At 43.0% G+C, this 23,600-nt stretch overlaps 1 protein-coding gene across 3 annotated transcripts; it reads right to left on the reverse strand.

Annotated features, from left to right (window-relative positions):
• Positions 1-48: 48 nt before the first annotated feature.
• Positions 49-22,850, reverse strand: LOC133477967 (paired amphipathic helix protein Sin3a-like). 3 transcript variants are annotated; one of them, XM_061773411.1, is made up of 21 exons: positions 22,777-22,850; positions 18,434-18,659; positions 17,178-17,363; positions 16,777-16,883; positions 15,827-16,112; positions 14,376-14,624; positions 14,145-14,297; positions 9,974-10,129; positions 9,795-9,884; positions 6,896-7,014; positions 6,607-6,817; positions 6,205-6,321; positions 5,890-6,128; positions 5,637-5,820; positions 4,374-4,965; positions 3,905-4,074; positions 3,647-3,820; positions 2,497-2,589; positions 2,161-2,255; positions 1,682-1,874; positions 49-1,425 (listed from the first exon to the last, which is right to left on the reverse strand). In XM_061773411.1, the coding sequence occupies exons 2-21, from the start codon at positions 18,629-18,631 to the stop codon at positions 1,210-1,212; spliced, it is 3,828 nt and encodes a 1,275-aa protein (XP_061629395.1). In that variant the 5' UTR covers positions 18,632-18,659; positions 22,777-22,850; the 3' UTR covers positions 49-1,209. The 3 variants fall into 3 exon arrangements, with proteins under 3 accessions (XP_061629395.1, XP_061629393.1, XP_061629394.1); XM_061773409.1 differs by lacking the exon at positions 22,777-22,850 and adding an exon at positions 20,077-20,299; XM_061773410.1 differs by lacking the exon at positions 22,777-22,850 and adding an exon at positions 19,559-20,022.
• Between the last annotated feature and the right edge of the window lie 750 nt (positions 22,851-23,600).

The raw sequence follows: 23,600 nt of genomic DNA on the forward strand, positions 1-23,600 counted from the left end.
AAGGACAAAAAAAAAAAAAAGACAGACAGGAATAAAAGTCCATAGACGTAAACGCTACAAATGTGTTTTTATTATTACTTTAAATAATGTCTAAATAAACGGACGAAAGACATGCTCATGTGACTTTTCCAATATCAAAAATACAATCGGGAGGGAGAAGAGGGGAGAAGTGGGGGGTGTAGCAGAAATCTACCCAGGGTGCACGTTAATGTTTGAAGGAGTAAAGGTCTGATGGTCGCAGTGCTTTTCCTTCTTTTTTCTGATGACATTGAGAAGAAAATATTTGTCATTTATAAAAACAGAAAAACCTGGATACATTTCTACTTTTCCACGTTTTTTTTAAACTATGCAAGTAAAAAAAAAACGAAAAGACAAAAGAACACAGAACAGAACACAGAGAGGGTTGGGGGGGGGCGGTGTAAGGTGGGACAAAAACAGCTCATTTGTATCATCAAGTCCCTTTGGTAAAAACTGTAATAAATGTCTTTTTTTCCCACATCTTTCTTTTCATGTTTTTTTTTCCTTTACATTCTAACAGTTAGCTTGGAAAGTTCTACTAACACAACAACACAATCATAAAAAGTCTGAGACTATGTACAGTGTATTTACAAGGTGTGTGTGTGTTTGAGCACTAGTGGTAGGCTTTTTATATTTATTTAAAAAAAAAATAATAATAATTGCCTTCCGGGGCGGCGAGGATGACCTGTGTTAATAGAACTATATATAATATATATTATATATGTATATATATATACAACGCAGACGTGACAAGCTTTCCAATGGTGCACTCTTGAGTCCAAACAGTGTTGTGAGGCAACGTGTTTGCCGCCTGACGACATTGTTTGTGAGGCTCAACCCGGAACCGGAAGTGAGTCGTGATTGGGCGTTTGTCTCCATCCAAAAATTTGGGAAGCTGTTTGTTGTTTTTTTTCTCCCCTGAATAAGTGCACTTGTCCAGCGTGTCCCGGCTGGCTTAAAGAACTTCCCCCCGTGGTGGGATTGTGTGGACGGTGGAATGGTAAAGCAGTGTTTACTGTAGAAAAAGCAGCGGTGAGTGCTGGTGAGCGGGACGAGACCATTCCCGGGTTTTGGCACCCTTATTGGAGGGGGGGGGGGGGCTGGTAAAAGAACGGTAACCTCGCCACCGCTGGAGCAACACACACACAAACCGCCTTAAAAACAAATGGCTTCCTGACCTGGGGACGGTCGCTACAGGGTGTACTTGACACGGTATATGTTGACGTTGTGGAAGTGGAGGACCTCGGGCTGGCGCGCTGTGCTGCAGGGCAATAGTCCGTCGCGCCCCTCACCCATCAGCCACTTGTCGGTGTCAGCGTCCATGTCTGCGGTGACGTGCTCCTCGGCCCATGCCGCCAGCCACGCCTGGAAGCGCTTGTGGAGTCGTGTGCTCACACGCTCGTGGGACTGTGGGTGGCGAGAGGGAAAAAGAGGGTAGTTGCATCCAATTGCGACAGTCAGTCGCACACACACACTCGACCCAAATCTGGGCTTTCTTTATATTTTGGCCTGTTTTATTGCCACTTCCCGCCACCCCCTTCTGCTGCTGTATTGGTCATCTTGTATACTAACTCACACACGCATGCACGCACGAATGCACACACATACCTCCAATCTCATGCACACTCACACAGAGCGAGATGGTGTTAAACAAAGGCCCTACCTGGTGCGCTCGCATTAGCGCGGTGCGCCGATACATGTAGTCCTCCGACTTGAAGACGTACACCATCTTGTAGGAGTTGAGCTTGAACATGCACGGCATCTTTTCCTTGTCCAGCGGCTTTTTGCCTCCCTCACCGGTCTCCTTGTCCAGCTGCTCGCGACACTTCTGGTACTTCCGGATCCGCCTTAGATTCCTGGAGACGACACGAGTGATGCACATGTTTCAAACATGATATATATATCTATATATATATATATCTATATCTATATAGATGTATACACATAGACATATATATACACACACACACACTTTTTTGGGGTTGTGTTTTGGACAGTTTCATCAGGAAACACACATGGCCATGTTGAGCCAGGCAAAAGGACCATTTATTCATCAGAATAACAGCGACTCCAATAGGGTAAGGCAGCACCTGGTGCTCAGGCTCTAAAAATCCAAATGAAAGAGGGATGTGGATTCCTGACCTGGGGAGAAAGACAGGCTTCTGGGCCAGATGCTCCCTCAGCTCGGGAGTGGTGGTGTCCAGGTTCAAGTAACGTCCGACGTAATCAGACCACCGCTGCAGACACAAAATGAGAGGGTTAATTAATGAATTCTACCGTAACGCAACACAGTGGTATCTTGACTTATAAGTGCCCCAACTATAAGCCTTCGCTCGGTCAATTTTCAACCCATGTCTCACACAAAAAATACAATGCAAACAATGTTTGTGTTTACATGTTGTAAGCATTGTTAAAGCGCAACAGCCAGGATGGAAAAGGCCCAAAAGCCAAGAGCCTTCTGTCGGGCATGTTTCTCACCTCGCCCTCTAGAGGCTCGTCAGAGTTCTCCTCCTCGGTGTCGAGCAACTCCAACGTCAGCTGCACCAGGCCTCTGTTCCTCGCAAACATCACCTGGGAAGACCAAACGCAAAGGTGGTAACACACTTGTTGGCTGAGAGTCCAGAACCTGTACCTCCACCAACCCCAAATGGAGGTTATGTCTTTAGCAGTGTTGGACTAGTTTACAGCGACTTTGCTTCTTGCCGCTAAATAGTGCACTCCAATTTGTTTCAGGCTTTACACGATCAGGATTTTTGGGGCCGATCACCGATCAGCGAGTTTAAAAAAAAAGATCACCGATTCGATCACATGATGGAGGAATGTGTCTATTTAAATGACCTGTTCATTTACTGTATATACTTGTGTACTTAATTGCTCCAAAAAATATATTTACAATAAATAATGTATCTTTGTTCCTCTATTTATGCCAGTGAGGCAGAGTGACAGTCACAAATTAATGGTCTTCTATTAAATGGCAGGAAGTACATACAGTAATTAATGTATCCACTTTCTGTGACATTTTTGTTTGTTGGCGTGCCGTGAGATTTTTCAATTGTAAAATATGTTCCTTGGCTCCATAAAAGTTGGCAATCACTGCTCTAGTCAGATTGTGTATTCTAATCAGTCAGGTCAAACCAACGTTACATGACAGAAATAATGGGTGGTAACTTACTGTAATTAAATTACTTTATTGTACTTAAATTACTTCACCCACACCGAAACTTTAGAGCATGATTCGACAGAACGGCGGCATGTTTATGTACAACCGTCAGTGCTAGCACTAGCTTGTAGTCTGATCCGGGCATTACGTGATGTCTGTCTCTGACGTGTTCTCTGTTCCACACCGCCGACATGTTTTTTAAAAAAAATAACTTTATTGGCCGTCAGATATTTACAGGACTACGCCAAAAGACATGCGACAAGGCTAAAAATAAACTAGCTTTTGGATTCAAATATACTGTGCACGATGGCGACGCGGAGTAAATGTCTTTTGACGTCATTGATCAGATCGACGAATTATGACATTAAAGCCGATCAGCATAAAATGCTAATTATCGGCCGATACTGATAAGGCCGATAAAATCGGTGTAAAGTCTAATTTGTTACAACTGATTTTGTCTTTTCTTACCTTAAAGCAGTTCTCATCCGACATGAGCTGTTCCGCTTTATGTTGGTAGGCGCCCTCCAAGGAGCTCCTGGAAGACAGCGTGGACATGGATCCCCCGCAGGCTCCGTTAGCGATCTCAGCCAAGTAGAGGTCCGTCACCTGGACGCAGATCTCGTCACTCACGATGTGCTGGAGCTGCGAGAGGATGCGTAAAGTACATGATTGAATTTGGGGCGAGAAAAGTGAGTAAATGGAAACAGCAAGCGATGAGAAGCTCACCTGCCGGACGATGCTCTGTATGAGCTTATCCATGGTGAAGGCGATGTACGCGTGAATGGTGAACATTTCCCTTAGTGAGTCCTCATACTGCGACGCCTCCATGTTGCCATCCAACAGGTTGCGAACCATCTCCAAGAAGGCCGAGTAGTAAACCTCCACGTCGATGTCCACTAGTGGGAAATTAATGACATGTAAATATGATTCTTGCTTTTAACCTAAGAACTAGTGATGGGCATAATAAACACTTTTTTGATTAATCGTCTGCAACTGGTGATTAATGGGGGCATTGAGGCAATCGAGGCAAAATGTTCCGCACGACTTGGTCGTTGATGACTCAGCCTCAAGTCTCAACTGGAAGAAGGTTACGTCATCTCCGGAAGTTGAGTTGTTAATACATACATTTTGGCCTGTTTTACTGCCGTTTCTCTTTCTGGTGCAAATGCGACCTCTTGTCATTACAAACACTCACTGGGCTCCTTGAGTCTCAGCTGAATGGCCGTGTTGTCGTTCTTTTCCTTCCTGAGTCCGAGCACCTCCCGCTCCCATTCTCGTTCCCGCACGTCCTCCTCGATCTGCCGCTGCGCCTGCCAGTAGATCCGCAGGAGTCGCGAGCACAGTGTGTGGTGCAGCCGCAGCAAAATGTACCAGTTGTTGTTGACATAGAACAGGTTGTAGGCGTCGTCGCAGCCTCGTAGCCTCTGTGCCGCCGTGTTGCTGAACAGCAGCTTGGACTTAGAGGGGCTGCCACCTCCGCCCCCTGGAATCCCATTGTGCTTCTTGGAGGAAGCGCCCTCTTCCACGTCCATCTCCTCATCCTCTTCCTCCTCTTCCTCCTCCACGTCAGAGAGCTCGCCGCGCTGTGCGAACAGCAAGTCGGGGACGAAGTGGTACATGATCTGCTTGATCTTGTACTTGTCCTCCTTCTGAATGCCAGTCTGACGCTTGACGTGGTGGATGATGAGGGCCGCCGCGTCTTCCAGGATCTGCCGGTCCTCGTACGCCCGGGTCAAGTGGGGGCCTGCGGGTGGGCTTGCGTTCTCCTCAGATGCCTGCTCTTGGCGCTGTAGGGAAAAAACATTCAATTATAGTCTCAAATATACACCAGAATAAGGGTGCGAGGTATATGTGGTAGGGTAGATGCTATAAATTTGGCGTGCGGTAGAGATTTGGACTGTAGCAACCAATCGCAATAACGCTTGCTGATGAAGTCATCATATCTGCCTCAGTGTGAAAATGGCTTCAAGCATGTCAGTTTGTGCTAGCGTGTAATTTAGGCTACTATGCTCGCTCATGACGTTGAAGCTTTATGATTCTCTCTGTTTTAAGTATTTTTCCACCATCTTGTGGGATCTGTACACAATTAGAGTGTTGTTATTACAATTAGAGTTATGTGATTATTCCAGACTTTCGCTATTCGTGGCAGGGCTCATTCCCTATCCCCTGCGAATAGTATAGGTTCACTGTAGTCCCAAATAGGGAGCAACACGTTAGAAAAGTAATTATCACTTTTTTGTCTTAACATAAGACATTACTAATAAATGTGGTGTCATGTGCCAAACATTTACATACAGCACTACTACAGCCGTGATGCCACTCGTCACTTTTTTAAGTGACAAAAGATGCCTGTGAAGTTATTCATTATTTTTAGGGCCAAGAATTGAATAGAAAGAAATTAGATTGCTTTTAATGCTGTCTTTCCAAATGTGATGGAGGACAAAAAAACATCGCTCACTTCGTCGTAGATGCTTTCAATTTCGTTGAGCAGGGACTTGGAGCGCAATACTTTGGTGTCGTTCTGCTTGAAGTTAATTCCCTGATGGTCCAGAGACTTGAGGTAATACTTCTCGTTCTGCTCCCGCCAGATCTTGTTAAAACTTCGCTGTGCTTCTCGCCACTCCTCCTCCTTGGTCTTTAGCCTGAGGAGGACAAATTCTGTTTTATTAAAACATGAACCTGGGGAACCATCACCCTGGTCCGACACGCACCTCTTTAAGACGATGGGTACGGAAACCGCCGGGTTCTTCTTTAGGCCGTCAATAATGTCCGAGGCTTTATCGCCGTATATCCTCTGGATGGCTTTCCGGTGCACCACCTCGGAGGAGCCGCCCAGGGTGTTGTCTAAGCGGTATTTGGCCTGCTCCTCTGCAGACATCCGCGATATCTTGCGCTGTACGGTCTCCAGAACTCGGATGGTCACCAGGTTGGTTTCCAGCACCACGTCCAACTGTGCGGAAGAAACAATCATTTTTGCACACGAGGGTCTTTTTAAGTCCGCACGTACATCACATGAAATAACTTACTTCAAAGCGCTCGTCCTCACATCTGTAGATGTGCTCCTCGTACTGCGTCTTCTTGGAACTGACAAAGGTGGAGTCCTCGGACCAGGAGGGCAAGGACACCCAGGTGTCGTTTAGCACCTGAAGCCACCCAGAAAAAACAGTGTAAATCATTTGAACATTTCCCAACTTCCATTTCCTAATGAAAAGACCTTATTCTGCATCCCTGTAAGCTGCTGCTTAAGTGGTGCTTGGAGTTAAAGGTTTGATAACCACTGTGTTCAATGATGCCTGTACGGTTAATAAAAGTTTTAGGATTGAAAAAGTCAAGACTCTTTAGTTGACAAGTAGATAGTGGTCAACCTGTGAGCTATCATTGTATTTAAGAGGACGATTTTTCCTCGTTTGCACCACTGCTGCTCTCACTTCTTTACAAAGCGGTGTCCTCCCAGTGCATTTGGGCTGCTGGTAGCTTTTGGGCAGCGCTCTGTAACTGGAACCAAGCCTCTTGCAGGAAGCATAGTCAATCTCCATGGCGATGCCCTCGGTGGCCCGCTCCTTCGGGTAGGCCTCGATGTGGGACATTTCCCGATACCCCATGAAGTTTTTGAACCAGGTGAAAAGCTCTGGGAATTTCCTGGACAGAACAGTGGGATGGTTGGATGAGAGACACGCAGTAAAGATACCTTTAAGAATCAAAAGTCCAAGCACTCACCCTAAGAAGGGAACCACCAGCTGCACCAGCTCGGCCCGGGAGATCACCTCCTGATTAAAGATGACCAGACATCGCAGGAAGTTGTCGTAGGCCTCCGCACTCCGCAAGGCTTTGCGCACCTTCCATTAGAAACACATTCACAAATCTATGACCTTGAATTTAAAGTAGGAGTGGTGAGAGCATTCGCTCAAACTCAGCTGGGATAGGCTCAGGCTCACCAGCGACCCTAATTAGGACAAACGCTATAGAAAATGAGTGGATGGATCATTTGCCTTCATCATATCAATCTCGACTGGATTACTGTTATGCATTTTACTTTGGAGTCCGCCAGACCTCCCTCACATGTATCCAGTTACTCCAAAATGCTGCAGCTTGACTCTTAACTGGAACACCTAAGAGGGCGCATGAGCACATGTTCAGCTCTCCCTCCACTGGCTGTCTGTGCACTTTAGAGTTCATTTTAAGATTCTGCTATTCGTTTTCTTAGCTGTAACAGGTCTCATCCTGCCTTACCTCGCTGAACTGCTCTGTCCCTACAAGCCTGCCTCAGGTCAGCTGAGCAGCTGCTCCTGGAATTACCAAAGTCTAAGTGCAAGTTTAGAGGAGATAGAGCCTTTTTTATTGCTGGTCCTAAATTATGGAATGACCTCCCAGTGCACATCAGACAAGCACCCCCCCCATATCCAATTTTAAAACCTGCCTCAAAACTCATTTTTATTACTTTCTTTCAAAACAGCTTGAGATTCTACTCTTGCTATGGTGTCTTTTTTTTTATATTTAAACTTTTATTGTTTTATCGTTTCTAAATTATACTATGTTTAATTGTCTTATGTACAGCACTTTGTTACCGCTGCGGTTGTTCTTAAAGTGCTATATACAGTAGTGTGAAAAAGTGTTTGCCCCCTTCCTAATTTCTTATATTTTTTGCATGTTTGTCACACTTAAATGTTGCCCATCATCAAACAATTTTGTATATTAGTGAAAGACAACACAAGTAAACACAAAATACAGCATTTAAATGGAGGTTTTTAATATTATGGGGGAGGAAAAAAATCTAAACCTACATGGCCCTGTGTGAAAAAGTGATTGCCCCCCCCTATTGAAACATAACTGTCGTTTATCATAACTGACTTCAATTTCTCTGGCCACACCCAGGCCTGACAGTGCCACACCTGTTTCTCAATCAATAAATCACTTAAATATGACCTGCCTGACATAGTGAAGTAGACCAAAAGATCCTCGAAAGCTAGACAAAGTGCAGAGATCTAAAGAAATTCAGGAACAAATGAGAAGAAAGCAACTGAGATCTATCAGTGTGAAAAAGGTTATAAAGCCATTTCTAAAGCTTTGGGACTCCAGCGAACCATTATCCACAAATGTCGAAAACATAGAACAGTGGTGAACCTTCCCAGGAGTGGCCAAAATTACTTCAAAAGCGAAGCGACTACTCATCCAGGAGGTCACAAAAGACCCCACAACAATATCCAAAGAACTGCAGTCCTCACTTGCCTCAGTTAAGATCTGAACACTGATCTTAACTCCACCATAAGAAAAGAGACTGGGCAAAAATGGCCTGCATGGCAGAGTTCCAAGATGAAAGCCACTGCTGAGCAAAACGAACATTGAGGCTCGTCTCACTTTTGCCAGATGACATCTTGATGATCCATAAGACTTTTGGGAAAATACTCTGTGGTTTGACAAGACATATGTTGAACTTTTTGGAAGGTGTGTGTCCAACTACATCTGGCGTAAAAGTAACACCGCATTTCAGAAAAAGAACATCATACCAACAGTAAAATATGGTGGTGGTAGTGTGATGGTCTGGGGCTGTTTTTCTACTTCAGGACCTGGAAGACTTGCTGTGATAAATGGAACCATGAATTCTGCTGTCTACCAAAAAATCCTGAGGAGAATGTCCGGCCATCTGTTCGTGTCCTCAAGCTGAAACGACCTTGTGTTCTGCAGCAGGACAATGATCCAAAACATGCCAGCAAATCCACCTTCAAATGGCTGAAGAGAAACAAAATGAAGACTTTGGAATGGCCTCGTCAAAGTCCCGACCTAAATCCTATTAAGATGCTGTGGCATGACCTTAAAAAGGCGGCTCATGCTCGAAAACCCTCCAATGTGGCTGAATTACAACAATTCTGCAAAGATGAGTGGGCCAAAATTCCTCCAAATTGTTCTTCCTTAATAATAAAAAACATTTAAATACTGCATTGTGTGGTCACTTGTGTTGTCTTTGCCCAATATTTAAATTTGATTGATGATGGGAAACATTTAAGTGTGAAAAGAAAAAAAATAAGAAAACAGGAAGAAGAGAAACACTTTTACACCACTGTAAATAAAATTGAGTTGATGTAAAGCACATGGATTTTGTATTTATTTGCATTATCCATCCATCCATTTTCTGTACCGCTTATCCTCACGCGGGTCGCGGGCATGCTGGAGCTTATCCCAGCAATCTTCGGGCGGGAGGCGGGGTACACCCTGAACTGCTCACCAGCCAATCGTAGGGCACATAGAAACAAACAACCATTCGCACTCACATTCACACCTACTGGCAATTTAGAGTCTTCAATCAACCTACCACGCATGTTTTGGGGATGTAGGAGGAACCGGAGTACCCGGAGAAAACCCACACAAGCACGGGGAGAACATAAAAACTCCACACAGGCGAGGCCGGATTTGAACCCCGGTCCTCGCAACTGTGAGGCAGATCTGCTAACCAGTTACCACTGTGCCGTCATTTGCATTATATAATTATAAATTGCTATCTAAAATAAATAAATAAATAAATAAATAAATAATAATAAAAAAAAAAACAGAAAACAAACCAAAAAAAATCCAGCAAATTTTTTTTTTAAAGGGCAGAAGGAAATGGTAAATTAAAACATACCTTTTCAAAGAACAGCGACTCGGTTCCGACTCCATGCTTGCTGGCCTCGGCCATGGACGAATCTTTCAAATTCAGTAACTTGGGTTTTTTCTGTTTTATCAACATAGAAAGTGAGGCACTTGAATGACAAAACAGTCCCATGAGTGACACAGAACAGAATCAATTTAAGTTTTGCATACCTTGATGGGGGGCGTAGCTCCGGTAGTAGGATGCCGGCGGATCTGGCAGCCGTTCTGATTGGGCCTCTGCTTGTTGTTGAGCTGCAGCTTCTTGGCGGTGCCGCCGTGATCGTTCCGTACCGACTCGGCTTTCTCGGCTGTCGTCTTGCTCAACAGCTGAGTGGAAGAGTTAGTGCGCAATTATACCGAGTAAGGAGTAATGTATTCACGCAGTAAATGCGGGCTCACTGAAGTTGGAGATGATCGCCAGTTGTCATGTGGATGACCGAGTGTCACTTCTGTCATTAGGTTTTACTTCCTGCTTTTGTTCCTATTTCTGTTGGGTTGATAAGACTGTAAGCTGGTATTTACCAAATTTTTGTAAACAAAGGACACTCATTGGGAACTTCTGTGATTGTTGTTGTACATTTGAGTCCATCTCTTTGTGCCGTTTGACCAGAAGAAGCACTGAGTGAAAATGTACACTGCTACGTTAGCTTAGCTCAGTAATTCCTAACCACTGGGTGGCGAGAGATCATCAGGTGTGCTGCAGGAAATGCTCCAATTTCACTTAATTGGTCCAAAAATGATTTATTTACTCCAAATAACATATCTTTGGTCATCTATCAATTCCAATGACACACATTGACGGGCAGAAGAATAAAATGCTCTTCCAGTAGATGGCAGAAAGTACAATTAACCTGTGTTAATACAGCAGAATAATAGATTTGTGTACATTTAACAGGCCCAGATTTCATAGATTTTTTTAAGTAAATAAAATATTTGAGTAAATTGAGACACAATCATAATTTTTGTGACATATCTGTTTGGAGTTGGGCTGGGAGATTTTTGGTTTGTTTTAAAAAGTGTGTGTTAACTTCTGATCAGACTATGATATATGACAGTATAAAATGTACAAATGTTACTTAACACATTGTCCGTACAGTAGATAAAGGTTTTGTGATAGAGACAATTCGACCAAGGAATGAATTATTATTTAACTATTCAACTAATAAACTATTCAAAGTGACGTGGCCCTGTGTGAAAAAGTAATTACACCCCTTGTTAAATCATAAATTAATTGAGGCTAATCACAATTTTGGGTAATTTTCAGTGATCACACCCAAGCCTGATTACCTCCAGACCTGTTCAATTAATAAATCACTTAAACAGAATCTGTCCCAACAAAATCAAATTGGACAAAAGAGCTAAAAAATCCATCCATCCATTTTCTACCGCTTATCCGAGGTCGGGTCGCGGGGGCAGTAGCTTTAGCAGGGACGCCCAGACTTCCCCCTCCCCAGCCACTTCATCCAGCTATTCCGGGGGGATCCCGAGGCGTTCCCAGGCCAGCCGAAAGTCTCTCCAGCGTGTCCTGGGTCGTGCCCGGGGCCTCCTCCCGGTGGGCCGTGCCCGGAACACCACACCTGGGAGCCATCTGAGAGGCATCCGAATCAGATGCCCCAGCCACCTCATCTGGCTCCTCGCGATGTGGAGGAGCAGCGGCTCTACTCTGAGATCCTCATAGCTCGTGACCATAGGTTAGGGTAGGAACGTAGATCGACCGGTAAATCGAGAGCTTCGCATTTCGGCTTAGCTCCTTCTTTACCACAACGGACCGATACAACGGACCACCAAAGCTGCATTCCGCTTGGCCAGCCGGTACCCATCAGCTGTCTCAGGAGTCCCACAGGCCAAAAAGGCCAAATAGGACTCCTTCTTCAGCTTGACGGCATCCCTCACCGTTGGTGTCCACCAACGGGTTCGCGGATTGCCGCCACGACAAGCACCGACCACCTTAGGGCCACAGCTCCGGTCGGCCGCCTCAGCAATGGAGGCGCAGAACATGGTCCACTCGGACTCAAGGGATCTAAAAAATTTGCAAAAAAATGACACAATCCAAATAAATTCCTGAACAGTCAAGTAATAAAGTAATTGACATCTATCATTGACATCTGGAAAGGGTTGCAAAAGCCATTTCTAAAGCTTTAGGATTCCAGCGAACCATAGGGAGATCCATTATCCTCACATGGAGAAAACATGGAACAGTAGTGAACCTTCCCATCAGTGGCCGGCCTACAAAGATCAACCCAAGAGAACAGCAATGACTCATCCAGGAGGCCACTAAGGAACTCAGGACAACATCTAAAGAACTGCAAGCCTCCCTTGCCTCAGTTAAGGTCAGTGTTCATGACAACAACGAAGAGACTGGGCATAAATGACTTCCAAGGGAAAAACCACTGTTGACCAAAAAGAACATAAAGGCTCATCTTACTTTTCCAAAAACACACCTGAATGATTCCAAGACTTTTGGGAGAATATTATATGGACTGACGAGGTGAAAGTTGAGCTTTTTAGAAGGTGCGAGTCTCATTACATCTGGCATAAAATGTAGCACAGCATTTCAGAAAAAGAACATCAGACCAACAGTCAAACATGGTGGTCAAAGTGTGATGCTCTTTGGCTGCTTTGCTCCTTCAGGACCTGGAACACTTGTTGCGATTGATGGAACCATGAATTCTACTCTTTTAACAGTAAATCCTGAAGGAGGCTGTTCAGCCATCAGTTTGTGACCTCAAGATGAAGCGCACATGGGTTCTGCAGCAGGATAATGAAAACACACCAGCAAGTCAACTTTTGAATGGCTTAAAAAAAACTAAGTGAAGTTTTTGGAGTGGCCTAGTCAAAGTCCAGACTTTAATCCAATTGAAATGCAGTGGCATGACCTTAAAAACGACGTTCATGCTAAAAAACCCTCAATTTTTGATGAATTCAAACAATTCTGCAAGGAAGAGTGGGCCAAAATATCTCCACGCAGATGTGAAAGGCTCATTGTCGGTTAAAGAAAATGCTTGATTTCAGTTGCTGCTGCTGAGGATGGCCCAACCAATTATTAGGTTTAGAGGGCCATTATTTTTTCACACAGGCCCACATAACATTGAATATTTTTTTTCCCTAATAAATGAAATCGCCATTTAAAAACAGCATTTTTAGTTCACTTGGGTTATATTTGTCTGATACTTACATTTGTTTGATGATCTTAAACATTAAAGGGAGGAAACTATGCAATAATATAGTTTGAGAAGGGGGCCAATACTTTTTCACAACACTGTAGGTTGTTGTGTGTATAATTTTGAGGAAAAAAATAAATAATGAAATTGTTGGAATAAGTTTGTAATAAAACAACATGCGGAAAAAGTGAAGCGCTGTAAATACTTCCTAGATGAACTGTACAGTGGTCCGACGTTTATCGTGGGGATTATGTTCCTGACCCGCTCGTGATAGACGAAAATCTGCCAAGCAGTGACCATATATTTATTTTATTATTTGTATATATTGTCAAGCTTTATGACCCTTCCTAAACTCTTATTAACCTTTACAATACTCTTATAAATAATTCCTAATAAGGCTGGGGCTATCGAGTATTTTTAGAATAGATTATTCTACAGATCATCCCATTGATTATTTGAGTAATCGCATTAAAAAATGTATTTTGCAAAATACCAATACAAAATATGCATGTGAAGTGCAGGTATTATTTTTGTCCACTTTGTGACTTTTAATGTGTGTGGCTTTAAAAGGTGGGAGTTAGCAAATGAGTGGGTAGTTGGCTGTTGTTAGCTTAGATTAGCGGGTCTACATTTGGAGTCCCTGGGCATCTGTTGTGGCCGTAGCAGCTATTGTGTGAATGTGCTTATTTGTTCATTTTGTTGCCGTTTGTTCAATATGGCGATTGAAAGTGCACCAGCGACCTTGTCTATCTATCCTTGACCACTTATTGTTAGTGCATTACAATATGTTCTTACTAGTGGTGATGAGTTATATTAAATTACCTAACAATGTTTATGTAATTGTGTCAAATCGTAGACGGGCTGTTCTTGAAGCTAGTTCTGCTTTGCAGTAGACACATTGCTCTTTATCTTCTTTTTCTAAGTGTGAAATAATGCCAAAATTTGGACATTGACTTTTACGCATTCTTTCTTCCTGGCTCGCGCTTATTGCTAGGTATGTGAGTCTGCAGTAATATTAGTCTGTGTGGAAAAAAGATCACTGCAAAATCCCATGATATTGCAAAATATCTGAAATATAAAATTAGAGACTGTATGTACGATTTAAAAATCTGTGATACGGTGAGACTGCGAAAAGTGGGACAACTGTACATTAGCATCGAACTAATTCAAGTGTCGCTCACCACTGAACTGTTGGCATCTGGAAGAAACTGTCCAAACTCAGAGAGCAGGTCCTCTTGGTTCTTGAAGAGCCGCGCCACCTGAGCATATACCTCCTGCTCCGTCAGAGCCGGGGTGTAGTTCCCTCCAGCCTCCTTCGCGTTCCGTTGCTCCTTCTGCATAATATAAGGCGGAATATTCGTTCATAAAAACTATTTCCGCCGGTATCATCATGGCGAGTTTCCTCTGCTGACCTGGTACGTGTGCAGGATCTCCAAGAAAGCTTTGTAGATGTTGGGCTGACCCTGAAAGCGGTTCTTGATCTTATTGACGTAGTTGATGGCGTGGTTGAACTCCACCGGCTGGTTATTCTGCGCTGGCAAGCCGGCGGACATCCCGCTGAGGGGCGGGTGGAGGGGCACGGGCGGGGAGCGCGGTGCGGTGTACGCCGGGATGGACGGGTTGCTCTGGCTGCCTGGCGTCGGCGCCTGGGGCTGAGTGGGCTGTGAGAGGGGGCACAGCTTGACGGTCAATTTGAATGATTTTCCGGCACACCACAGCTGTTGTGAATATAGTGTGGCATACAATGGAGCTTCGGAAGCACATGTGAAACTATACCAAGACCCGGAAACTGCACACCTATGTGTATTCCACCTCACAAATATCGAGGACAGTAAGTGATAAAAAATAAAAGAAGAACAGAATGTACACCGTAAAGTGAGTGGTGCTTAGTCTTTATGCGAGGCGGCTTTAATCTGACCCTCCCACCTCCCATGTTTGTCGCACGCCTTCAAAGGGTAAGTGCTTGTATTTTTAGACTGGTAAAAAAAATTGTACTTAAAACATTGTATAGTCAAAGGGTTTGTGTTTGCAAAAGTTAGGCCCAGGAACATTATTTCTATTTTATTCCTACTGGATAAATCATTTCTAAACAATAACAAATTGACCAATGCCACGGAACGGATTGTGTTTGAAACAGTGTTTCCTAAACTTTATTTAGGAATGCAGCCAATGCAAATATTTTACATTTGTCTCAAGAAGTATATTGTGTTCTCCCCTATAGTCGCGATTCGAGAATTCACCCATTTGCAGTTTTTGGGGAAACTATATTCCTCTTCACTGATTTTGTGCACCATCTTGGTTCCAAGGAACTACTGCAGGTTGAAGTGAGTAGAGGAGCTTCATTCAGACAAGCGTAGGGCTTTGGCGCTAACTTGATCGTGTACATAGAGAGACCACTCTCTCGTATGTATTCCGCCTTCTAGGCTAAACTTCTTTCCGACATACAAAGCTCATCTCTCAGTCGAGATGTATCGCTTCAAACTAGTTCCTTGGCACCAAGCTGCCAAAAGATGGTGCCAAAGGCCTATCTAATAGAAACGCAAGTCTACTTCTTAATTAGAAAGAAGACAACAGAAAAAATAATAGAGAAAGACTACTTTCGAAAAGTAGGACTACATTTCTATTAAACAGGGCTTTGGCAACATCATCTCTGTCTTTTATGCACTTTTTCCTCCTGGCTCACTGCCATTGCGCCAATCTATTCCTACCCCGAGAGGTATTTGAGTCTGCAGTAAGCCCATGTGGAAAAATTATCAATGCGACGCTTTGAGGCAAAGATTTTGTTTCTACTTTTTTTGTCATCAAATTATTCAAGTTATTTGATTAATCGAACACGATTGAGAAATGTAACAAACAAACTAACTTTGCTCATCTTGGCGGGGACGGGCTGCGTGAGGAGGGCCGGCGCGCTGGTGGTGGCGGTGGGCAGCGCCTGGGTGCTCGGCGCTCCCGTGATGGGGATGTTCTGCACCGAAATGCCGTGCGGGGTGATGTGGTGGATCTGACCGGGCGTCGTCACGTTGACCAGGTCGTTGGTCTGCACCTCAATTTTGTAGCCGGGTGGCAGGAAGGTGTTGAAGCCCATGATGAGGTCGGGGTGTCCTTTGAAGAGCTGTGACACCCGACTGATGACACCAGGGGTGTCAATGCTGGCGGCGTAAACACAACTCGGGTTAGCTGTCACGATGTTATCACTATCATTGGGAAAATATCGACATAATAAAACCAATGCAGAGAACATATACTAGGGTTAAGCACAAATTGTGGAGACTCAAATTGGCATTCAAGTCTGCCCAAAAAAATAAATAGAAATTATATATACATATCTCAAACGCAGACTCAGAATTTTTAGATTCAAATCACAAATAAAAGAATAACATACAACTTTATTCTGACAAGAGCTGCAACTGCTGCCAAACTGCATTACTTGAAAATATTTCACAATTTTTAGCCTTTGTTTATGGCTGGTTCCATTTGGACTTACTATGGCTAATTTCTATACATATAATTGGTTTTAGCTCCTCCAAAATCTCTGCATAAAGTTTATTAAAAGAAAAAAACAACAACTAAAAAAACCTAGATCTCCGCGGAAGGAGGCATCCATTAGCCTAGTCCCAAGGAGCTGTGCGGATATTCATGGATGCACCACACCCGAAGCTGAAAAGGAGCCATCATCCATGTAGATTGCGACCACGGCAAAATGGATGGCGAAAGTTTACCCAACACAGCGTGGCAGATAGGCAGCCAGCTAGGTAGCCAGCAAGCTAGCTAGAAAGGCGGCAGCGAATTACGGCGTCTGCATAGCGTGCTCACCTTTGAGACTTGAACTCTTTCATGATGTCCAGGAAGTCGTTGTAAACCTGAGGCTGGTTCCCAAACTGCAATTTGACTTGGTCCAAGTAGGACAACGCGTCCTCCACCTTTTGGAGAATGAAGACAAAGAAGGGAGCGGGGGGGGGGCACTGCATTATTTCATCAGCTACCTTCCACGTTAAGAAACAATGTCTCAGTCGCTTTAGAACAATATTCGATTTTATCTTAAAAACATTTTCGCAGCATCAGATCTGAACACTATACACACTTGTTTTAAATATTGCCATTTTCTATTCACACTGAACTTTCCTCCTTGGACTTCTCTCCTCAGTGCTTGTCTGCCTTGAACACACTCACACCCACTCACTTAGCTCTATGGCGACAAAGCGGCACAAACTCACCTTGAGCCGCTGGAACTGCTGCTGGCCCTGCGCTGAGGCCTGAGGCGCGGCCGTGTGGCTGTGCGACGGCATCACCGGGGGGCCGTGGGATTGGACGGCGGCGGGGCTGTGGTGGTGCGACCCCCCGTGGACGGCCGGGCTTGGCGTGTGCCCGTGGCCACCGCTGTTCTGGGCCACCGTGGGAACCTGTGAAAAAGAACGACGTGTGATTTAGCCCTTCCTAAAAGGAAATACGTGTCACTTGTAGCTAACAAGTGAGGTATTTAGTAATAAAGTACACATCCTTTCTACTCCTGAACTATTACAATGTTGTTTGTGTGTATGATCTATGGGCCTCATTCGTCAACATGTTCTCAAATGTTGCTTTTAAAGAGAAGTGTCGCATTTATCACACGTTTGTCATTTGCAGAGTTCTACACATTTTCCAAGTTAAAATTCAAGCGTGTACTAGATCAGATTTCAAGCTTATTCAGCATCTTATGGTAACTTAAGAGATCTAAAAGACTACAGTGGATATAGAAAGTGAACACAAACCTGTTTTACACCTGGTTTTCCCACTCAGTACAATACATTGCTTAAAATATTTTTTTCCAGATTTGTATAAATTTCTAATTATTGTACAGGTTTTAAATCATACTACAGTATTTAATGAAAATGAAAATTACCTCATCTAATTTCTTTTTAATTATATCAACCGGAGGTACACTCAAACTCGGGCTGGGCAATATGTCCACAAAATAAAATCTCTTGATGTTAACAGATTGTAATCAATTTTTACCCCTTTGCTAAAAGAAAAATCAAATGACAATGACACTAATCAAATAACGTTTTGCTTTTTGTTATCCCCGCTATTTTTCTTCACAGATAATGTGAAAATAAGTGCCTCCTCTTGAAAAATGTCTGCTTTGTCACATGTATATAAATGTAAACCTTAATAAATTAACATTTTTAAACTTAACAATTCAACACAATAAAATTGGTCGGCACGTGCATATGTCAGTGACGTCGCTCCCCCTGCTAGCTCTCTCACTGTCTTTTCTTATGTAGAGTTGTACAGATAAGGCATAGCAACCGTGGCAAAATATTTGCAGCATGGAAGCGCATGCATTTTTGCAACCCTAACAATTGGTAACTCATTTTTATATCTGCATGATAGTTAATAACGTTAAAAACATTTACATGTGCAGTTAAAAAAGGTTTCATTTTCTGACATGAGTGTACACAGATTCAGATTCCCGGCAAGCGCGTCTGCGTACCTGGTATCCCTGCGGTACCGAGTACTGGATGCCTGCGGTGGGCTGCATGCTGTCGACCGCGGCCTCGTACACCGCCGACGGTGGCGGCGGCGGCGCCGGGGCCAGGACGCGATGCTGGAAGGTCTCGGCGTTGCCAGGGAGGCGCCGCTGCTGGGACGCAAAAATCGTTTCCTGATCCTCCAGTCGCCGCTTCATCATGAACTCATACTTGATGGAGCTGCGAGACCTGTGAGGGAGACGGAAGAGATGAGGAGAAACCATGAGAGAGACGTTCTCTCCTCACATGAAGACAAAGTTAGCATGAGATAGCACTCGATCAATGTGTTGTTGTTTTTGAGCCTTTTTCAACCTCATTTGGAGCTGCATGCTGGAGCATACCATACTGGTTAACATACCAGACAGATCCGCATGCTAAACTTTGAAACTTTATAACTGCCGATAAGAAGGTTTGTGGTGGTGGTTGAATCAGCACTTCTACTTTTACCAGTCTTTCTTTACTCTTTTTACACAAGAATCTTCACTTCCACTCAAGTACACAGTGCGAGTACTTTTGCTACCTCTGACAGTTGGCTTAATCCCGTTTTGGGGACGTTCCAGAAGCGTGGCTAACAATGAATGGAAGGGAACCAAAGTCAATAAAAGGTGTATTTAACTGTTTATCCTCCCCACAAGACTACATTTTAAGGACTTTTGTGTCGCTTTTTTGGGAATGAGTGTTGAGTTAAAAAAAAAAAAACACACACACACACACACATACAGACACTGGCTGTGGCCAATCACGTCTACAGACCCGCTACGTCACCGAGGCAACAAACGTGTGGGAGTCGGCCTGCCCGTTTACAACTTCCCTGTACTACAGCATCTCTCCACGAAATAAAAGACAATTAATTGAGTGGTTTTAATCGTAAATGCGACTGTGCAACTTAAAAAGATACACAAGATCCCCCAAATTAAGACGAAATGAACTGTCAACTTAGAACGTGTTAGCTAGCTTAGCGTCGCTTGACCGCAAGCCGTCGCTACTACAGGGAGGAACTGTGGACAGAAATTGTGTTTTATTCAACATTAAAAAACAAAACAAAAATGATGGGAGACGTGTTTTAGAGGTGTTTGGAAGCCACTCACGGAAGCCCCCCGCCCCCTGTTTTTCGTGAGGCCTAGACCCACAAGCACCGAGATCGAGTTCCAGACGTGGCCGCCATTTGGTGGAGCATGTTGGGCAGGAGAAACGCCGAGGCGCTCTACGTCGACGGAGGTAAGAGCGTCACGTCCACGCAAAAAAAAAAGTCACCGACTCGCCGGTTCCTCCGCGGGTTGTTGTTGTTTTTCTTTAAACTCGCGTTTTCTTCGCCCCGGAACTTGCTTTGTCGTGGGGGTTGGGGGGAGTGTTTCACGGTGTAAACAACATGAGGAGCCCCGGACTCAGAGGGACGTCTGGGGGCTAACAGGGAAGCACATGCGGCTATCTAGAAGCATCGAGAAAACACCCACCCGCGATTCATTCGAGTGATTTAGTGATAATAGACGTCAATTGTTTGTTGAGTGTGATTTTTTTTTTTTTTTTTTTTGCGGGACGTCTGTTGGTGGAGCTTCGCTTCTTAGCCGCGTTAGCTCGCTGAATGAATTTCCCAAACTGAACTCACCCTCTCTCCTTTAAGTTCGCCTACGGTGCTACAGTAATCCGTTCGCCGGGGTTTTAACCACGATGCCTCTAGCCGGGGTGTACTCCGAAGTGGCCGGTGGACAAACACGACTTATTCCGGCTGTATACTGCAAATAAATAAATAAATAAAAAATAAGAGGCGATCTGGAGCTGCAAAGTGGGGGGAAAAAAATCTTCCCCGAAAGAAGAAAACAATCTCCGTTAGGTTAGCTTGTGGGCGGGGGCGTGCGGGATGGTGTAACCTCGCTCCGTAGGGGGTTCCTATTGGATGATTCGGTGTGACAACAACGCGCAGGGGCGGGGTAGCTACTCCCGATTGGCTGTTGTAGCTGTCAGTCGGTGATGGGACTCGCGGTGGAGAGAGCGCTCCCATTTTGACTGGGAGCGCGACGAGTCCCAAAACAAATCGCTTGCTGTCAACTGTTTTATATCAAATACAAACTTTAAAGCTTTTTTGGGGGGTACGGAATAAAGTTGTAAGTAAAAGTCTGGGTTTTTAGTCAAACTACTCTTCTGTTTTAATGCCGTTTTTATGAAGAAAAATCGAAATATTATGAGAATAAAGTTGTAATAGAAATATTATATTAGGGAAAAAACCTGAAAATAAAAAAACTGTTATGAGAAACGAAAAACATAAGTAAGCTAGTAAATTTTTTATATTTTGAGAGATTTTTTAATTTAAATGCGTACAAATCTTAATATTAGTAGATTGAAGTTTCAATATTGAAAAAACAATTTCGAAACGCAGATCCTAAGGTTAGTAATAAAATTACAATATTTTGAGAGAAAACATTTTTAATTTTTAAAATAAAAATCCATATATTTCAAGAGTAAATTTGTAATATAAGAACATTTTGAAATGTTATGACAAATGAAAATTTTATGGTTTGAGAGAGAAAAAAACGATGACAATTTTAACATACAAATCATAATACAATAAAAATAGTTGTATAATAATAATACAACTTTAAAAAAATGGTTATATGAATGAATGTTTTCACAATGAAAATCGTAAGATTTGTGGAAAGATTATTGTATTTGGAGGACCAATATGTTATTTTAATGTTTACATTTCCTAATACAAGAATGACATTGTAGTATCCTATGAAAAAAAAAAAAAACTTGGAGCAAATCTTTATGCAATGAGAATAAAGTTATATTATTACAAGAAAAACTTGACAAAGATCCTAAATGTATTAGTAAAATTTTGAGAAAAAAGCTGGAATTTTACAGGAACTAAGTCATATTTTGAAGGAAAAAAGTCCATTTTACAAGAATAAAGTAATATTATTACTTTAATATGCTTTTGTATTATTATAATATTAGAAAGAACAACAATCCTTATTTAATGAGATTAAATTGGAATATTAGGAATTTACAAGAACAAAACTTTACCTCTTATAATAGTTGTAGTTTTACACATACAGAAAAAAAGAAAAATGAATGACCATATTGAGAATGAAGTTGTAACTATTAATTTTATGAGGGTAAAAAAAATATGAATTGTACGAGAATTGTCAGAAAAAAAAATATTTAAAGTCTTGTCAATGGGAAGTCAAAATGTCACAAAAAGCAAAACTCTTAATTTGACTTTGAATCGTAATTTGGTGAGATTTTTAAATAGATATTTTTTAAAATAGATTTCTGTCACCTTAATCTAAATTTTTTTGTCATGAAAAAAGTAATGTTAAGAGAATAAAGTTGTTACATTTTGAGAAATTATACATTACAAAAAAATAGGTTGTAGTGTTAGGAAAGAAAATAATAATTTTACGGGGATAAAGTAATCATTTTGTGAGGAAAAAGTCAAATTGTAATATTAGGAAAGAAAACCATATCGTGCCGAAAGTGTGATCACTAAACACTTGCCGGAACTTTTCGCTTGACACTTGGCTCACTGTTTGGTCAACCGTTTCCGGGTTATACCCCGCCCCCTTTTGGGAAAAGCCTCAGCCAATCACGTCGCTCACTCGCGGTGAAAGCATCGCCCACGATAGGCGGAGCTTCAAACGCCAGCCCGGGATTCCTCTTCATTCCTCGGATCTGCTCCTATTTGCAACCCACAAAGCCAAAAAACCAACCAAACAAAAAAATAAAAATAAAGGGACAAAACGCGACACTCGATACATAACACACAGTCAAAGAAATTTGACATGAAGTCGCTGTCTCGCGCGTGTAATATATCGCCTTTTGTTGTTAAACGGAGCTCGGTCGAAGCGGCGAACAAAAGGGACTCCTCTACGGAACAACGCCAAAGTCAAACGGCGGCTACACGACGTCGGGGACGCATTCAAAACAAGCACGAACGATTTGTTTGTCGTTAGTTCTCATCGTATTGTGTTAAAAAAATGTCGAACCTGCTTCAACACAACAACACCCCCTCCGCTCCTCTACACACACACGTCCCCTCCTCCTTCCATTTGCAAACGTGCTCGATTGAACGCCAAAACAGAGTAAAACGCCTCGCATGCTGTGTTTATCTGCTATTATAATAGAACGCCAACACAGTACCGTGTAGTACACTACACGTTACGTTTGTGTACTAAAAAAAAAAAATCATCCGAGCATGCGATCGTCTGCATAACACAGACGGTCCAAGGACGCCGTTCATAACAAAGCCATGCAAATTACACTTGTTGTGTTTGTTTCATTTAAAATGGTTGACTTTGCAGTTACATACCCAGCAGGTATTAGAAGAAGAGACCCCTTACTCCTGACGTTATTCGTGTTAGGAACAAAATAGTTGGGGCACGCAACCCGCCCCCAAATGCTGGCATTGGCGAGCGTCACATTACGCGTCACCCAGTTTGAAGACCACCCGCGAAAAGTGTGCGCACACACACGCAAAGTTCAGTGGTAGCTGACTTCTGAGTTTTTCGAGATGCGTGCTGCGGGCAAAAATTTGAGTTCCGAGCGCTACATGAACTTCACTTCACAACAAGCAGCAGTTTGGGCGATGATGAATATATATTTTTTTTAAAAAGAGCTCGAGTGTGCTTGTTTCAAGCTGTTTATTGCAACTCCCGGTTAGTTTATTAGAAAACTACACATACAAGTTACACATTGTGTTTTTATCACACCACATTAACTTTTTCTTACCAAAGTCCACAAACTTGATTCTAACACACATTCCAAAATTCCATAGACGGACTAACGGAACTTAGCATCCATGTCATGATGCAATTATAAACCTTTGAGCAACTTCCATTGTTCAAAGGTTGCAACAAGATATGTAAACAGACAATATGACAATACTCAGAGGCATATATTCTTTATCCTCCATGAAAAACGACGATCATCATCACAGTCTTAGTTGCGACGGTCTTCTGTTTCATCATCAAATCTACATGTTTGACTGTATCATAAGGCCCCCAGGTGCCCAAGGCACACACATAGCAGACACATAATTACCACTGAATTAATGTACGAAATCAAGATGCTCAAACTGTTGAATTCTTTACATTCTATTCAAATTTGTAGCTGCATACTTTTACAAAGCACAAT

Source organism: Phyllopteryx taeniolatus, chromosome 5, assembly GCF_024500385.1.
Source record: "Phyllopteryx taeniolatus isolate TA_2022b chromosome 5, UOR_Ptae_1.2, whole genome shotgun sequence".
Classification (NCBI taxonomy): Eukaryota; Metazoa; Chordata; class Actinopteri; order Syngnathiformes; family Syngnathidae; genus Phyllopteryx; species Phyllopteryx taeniolatus.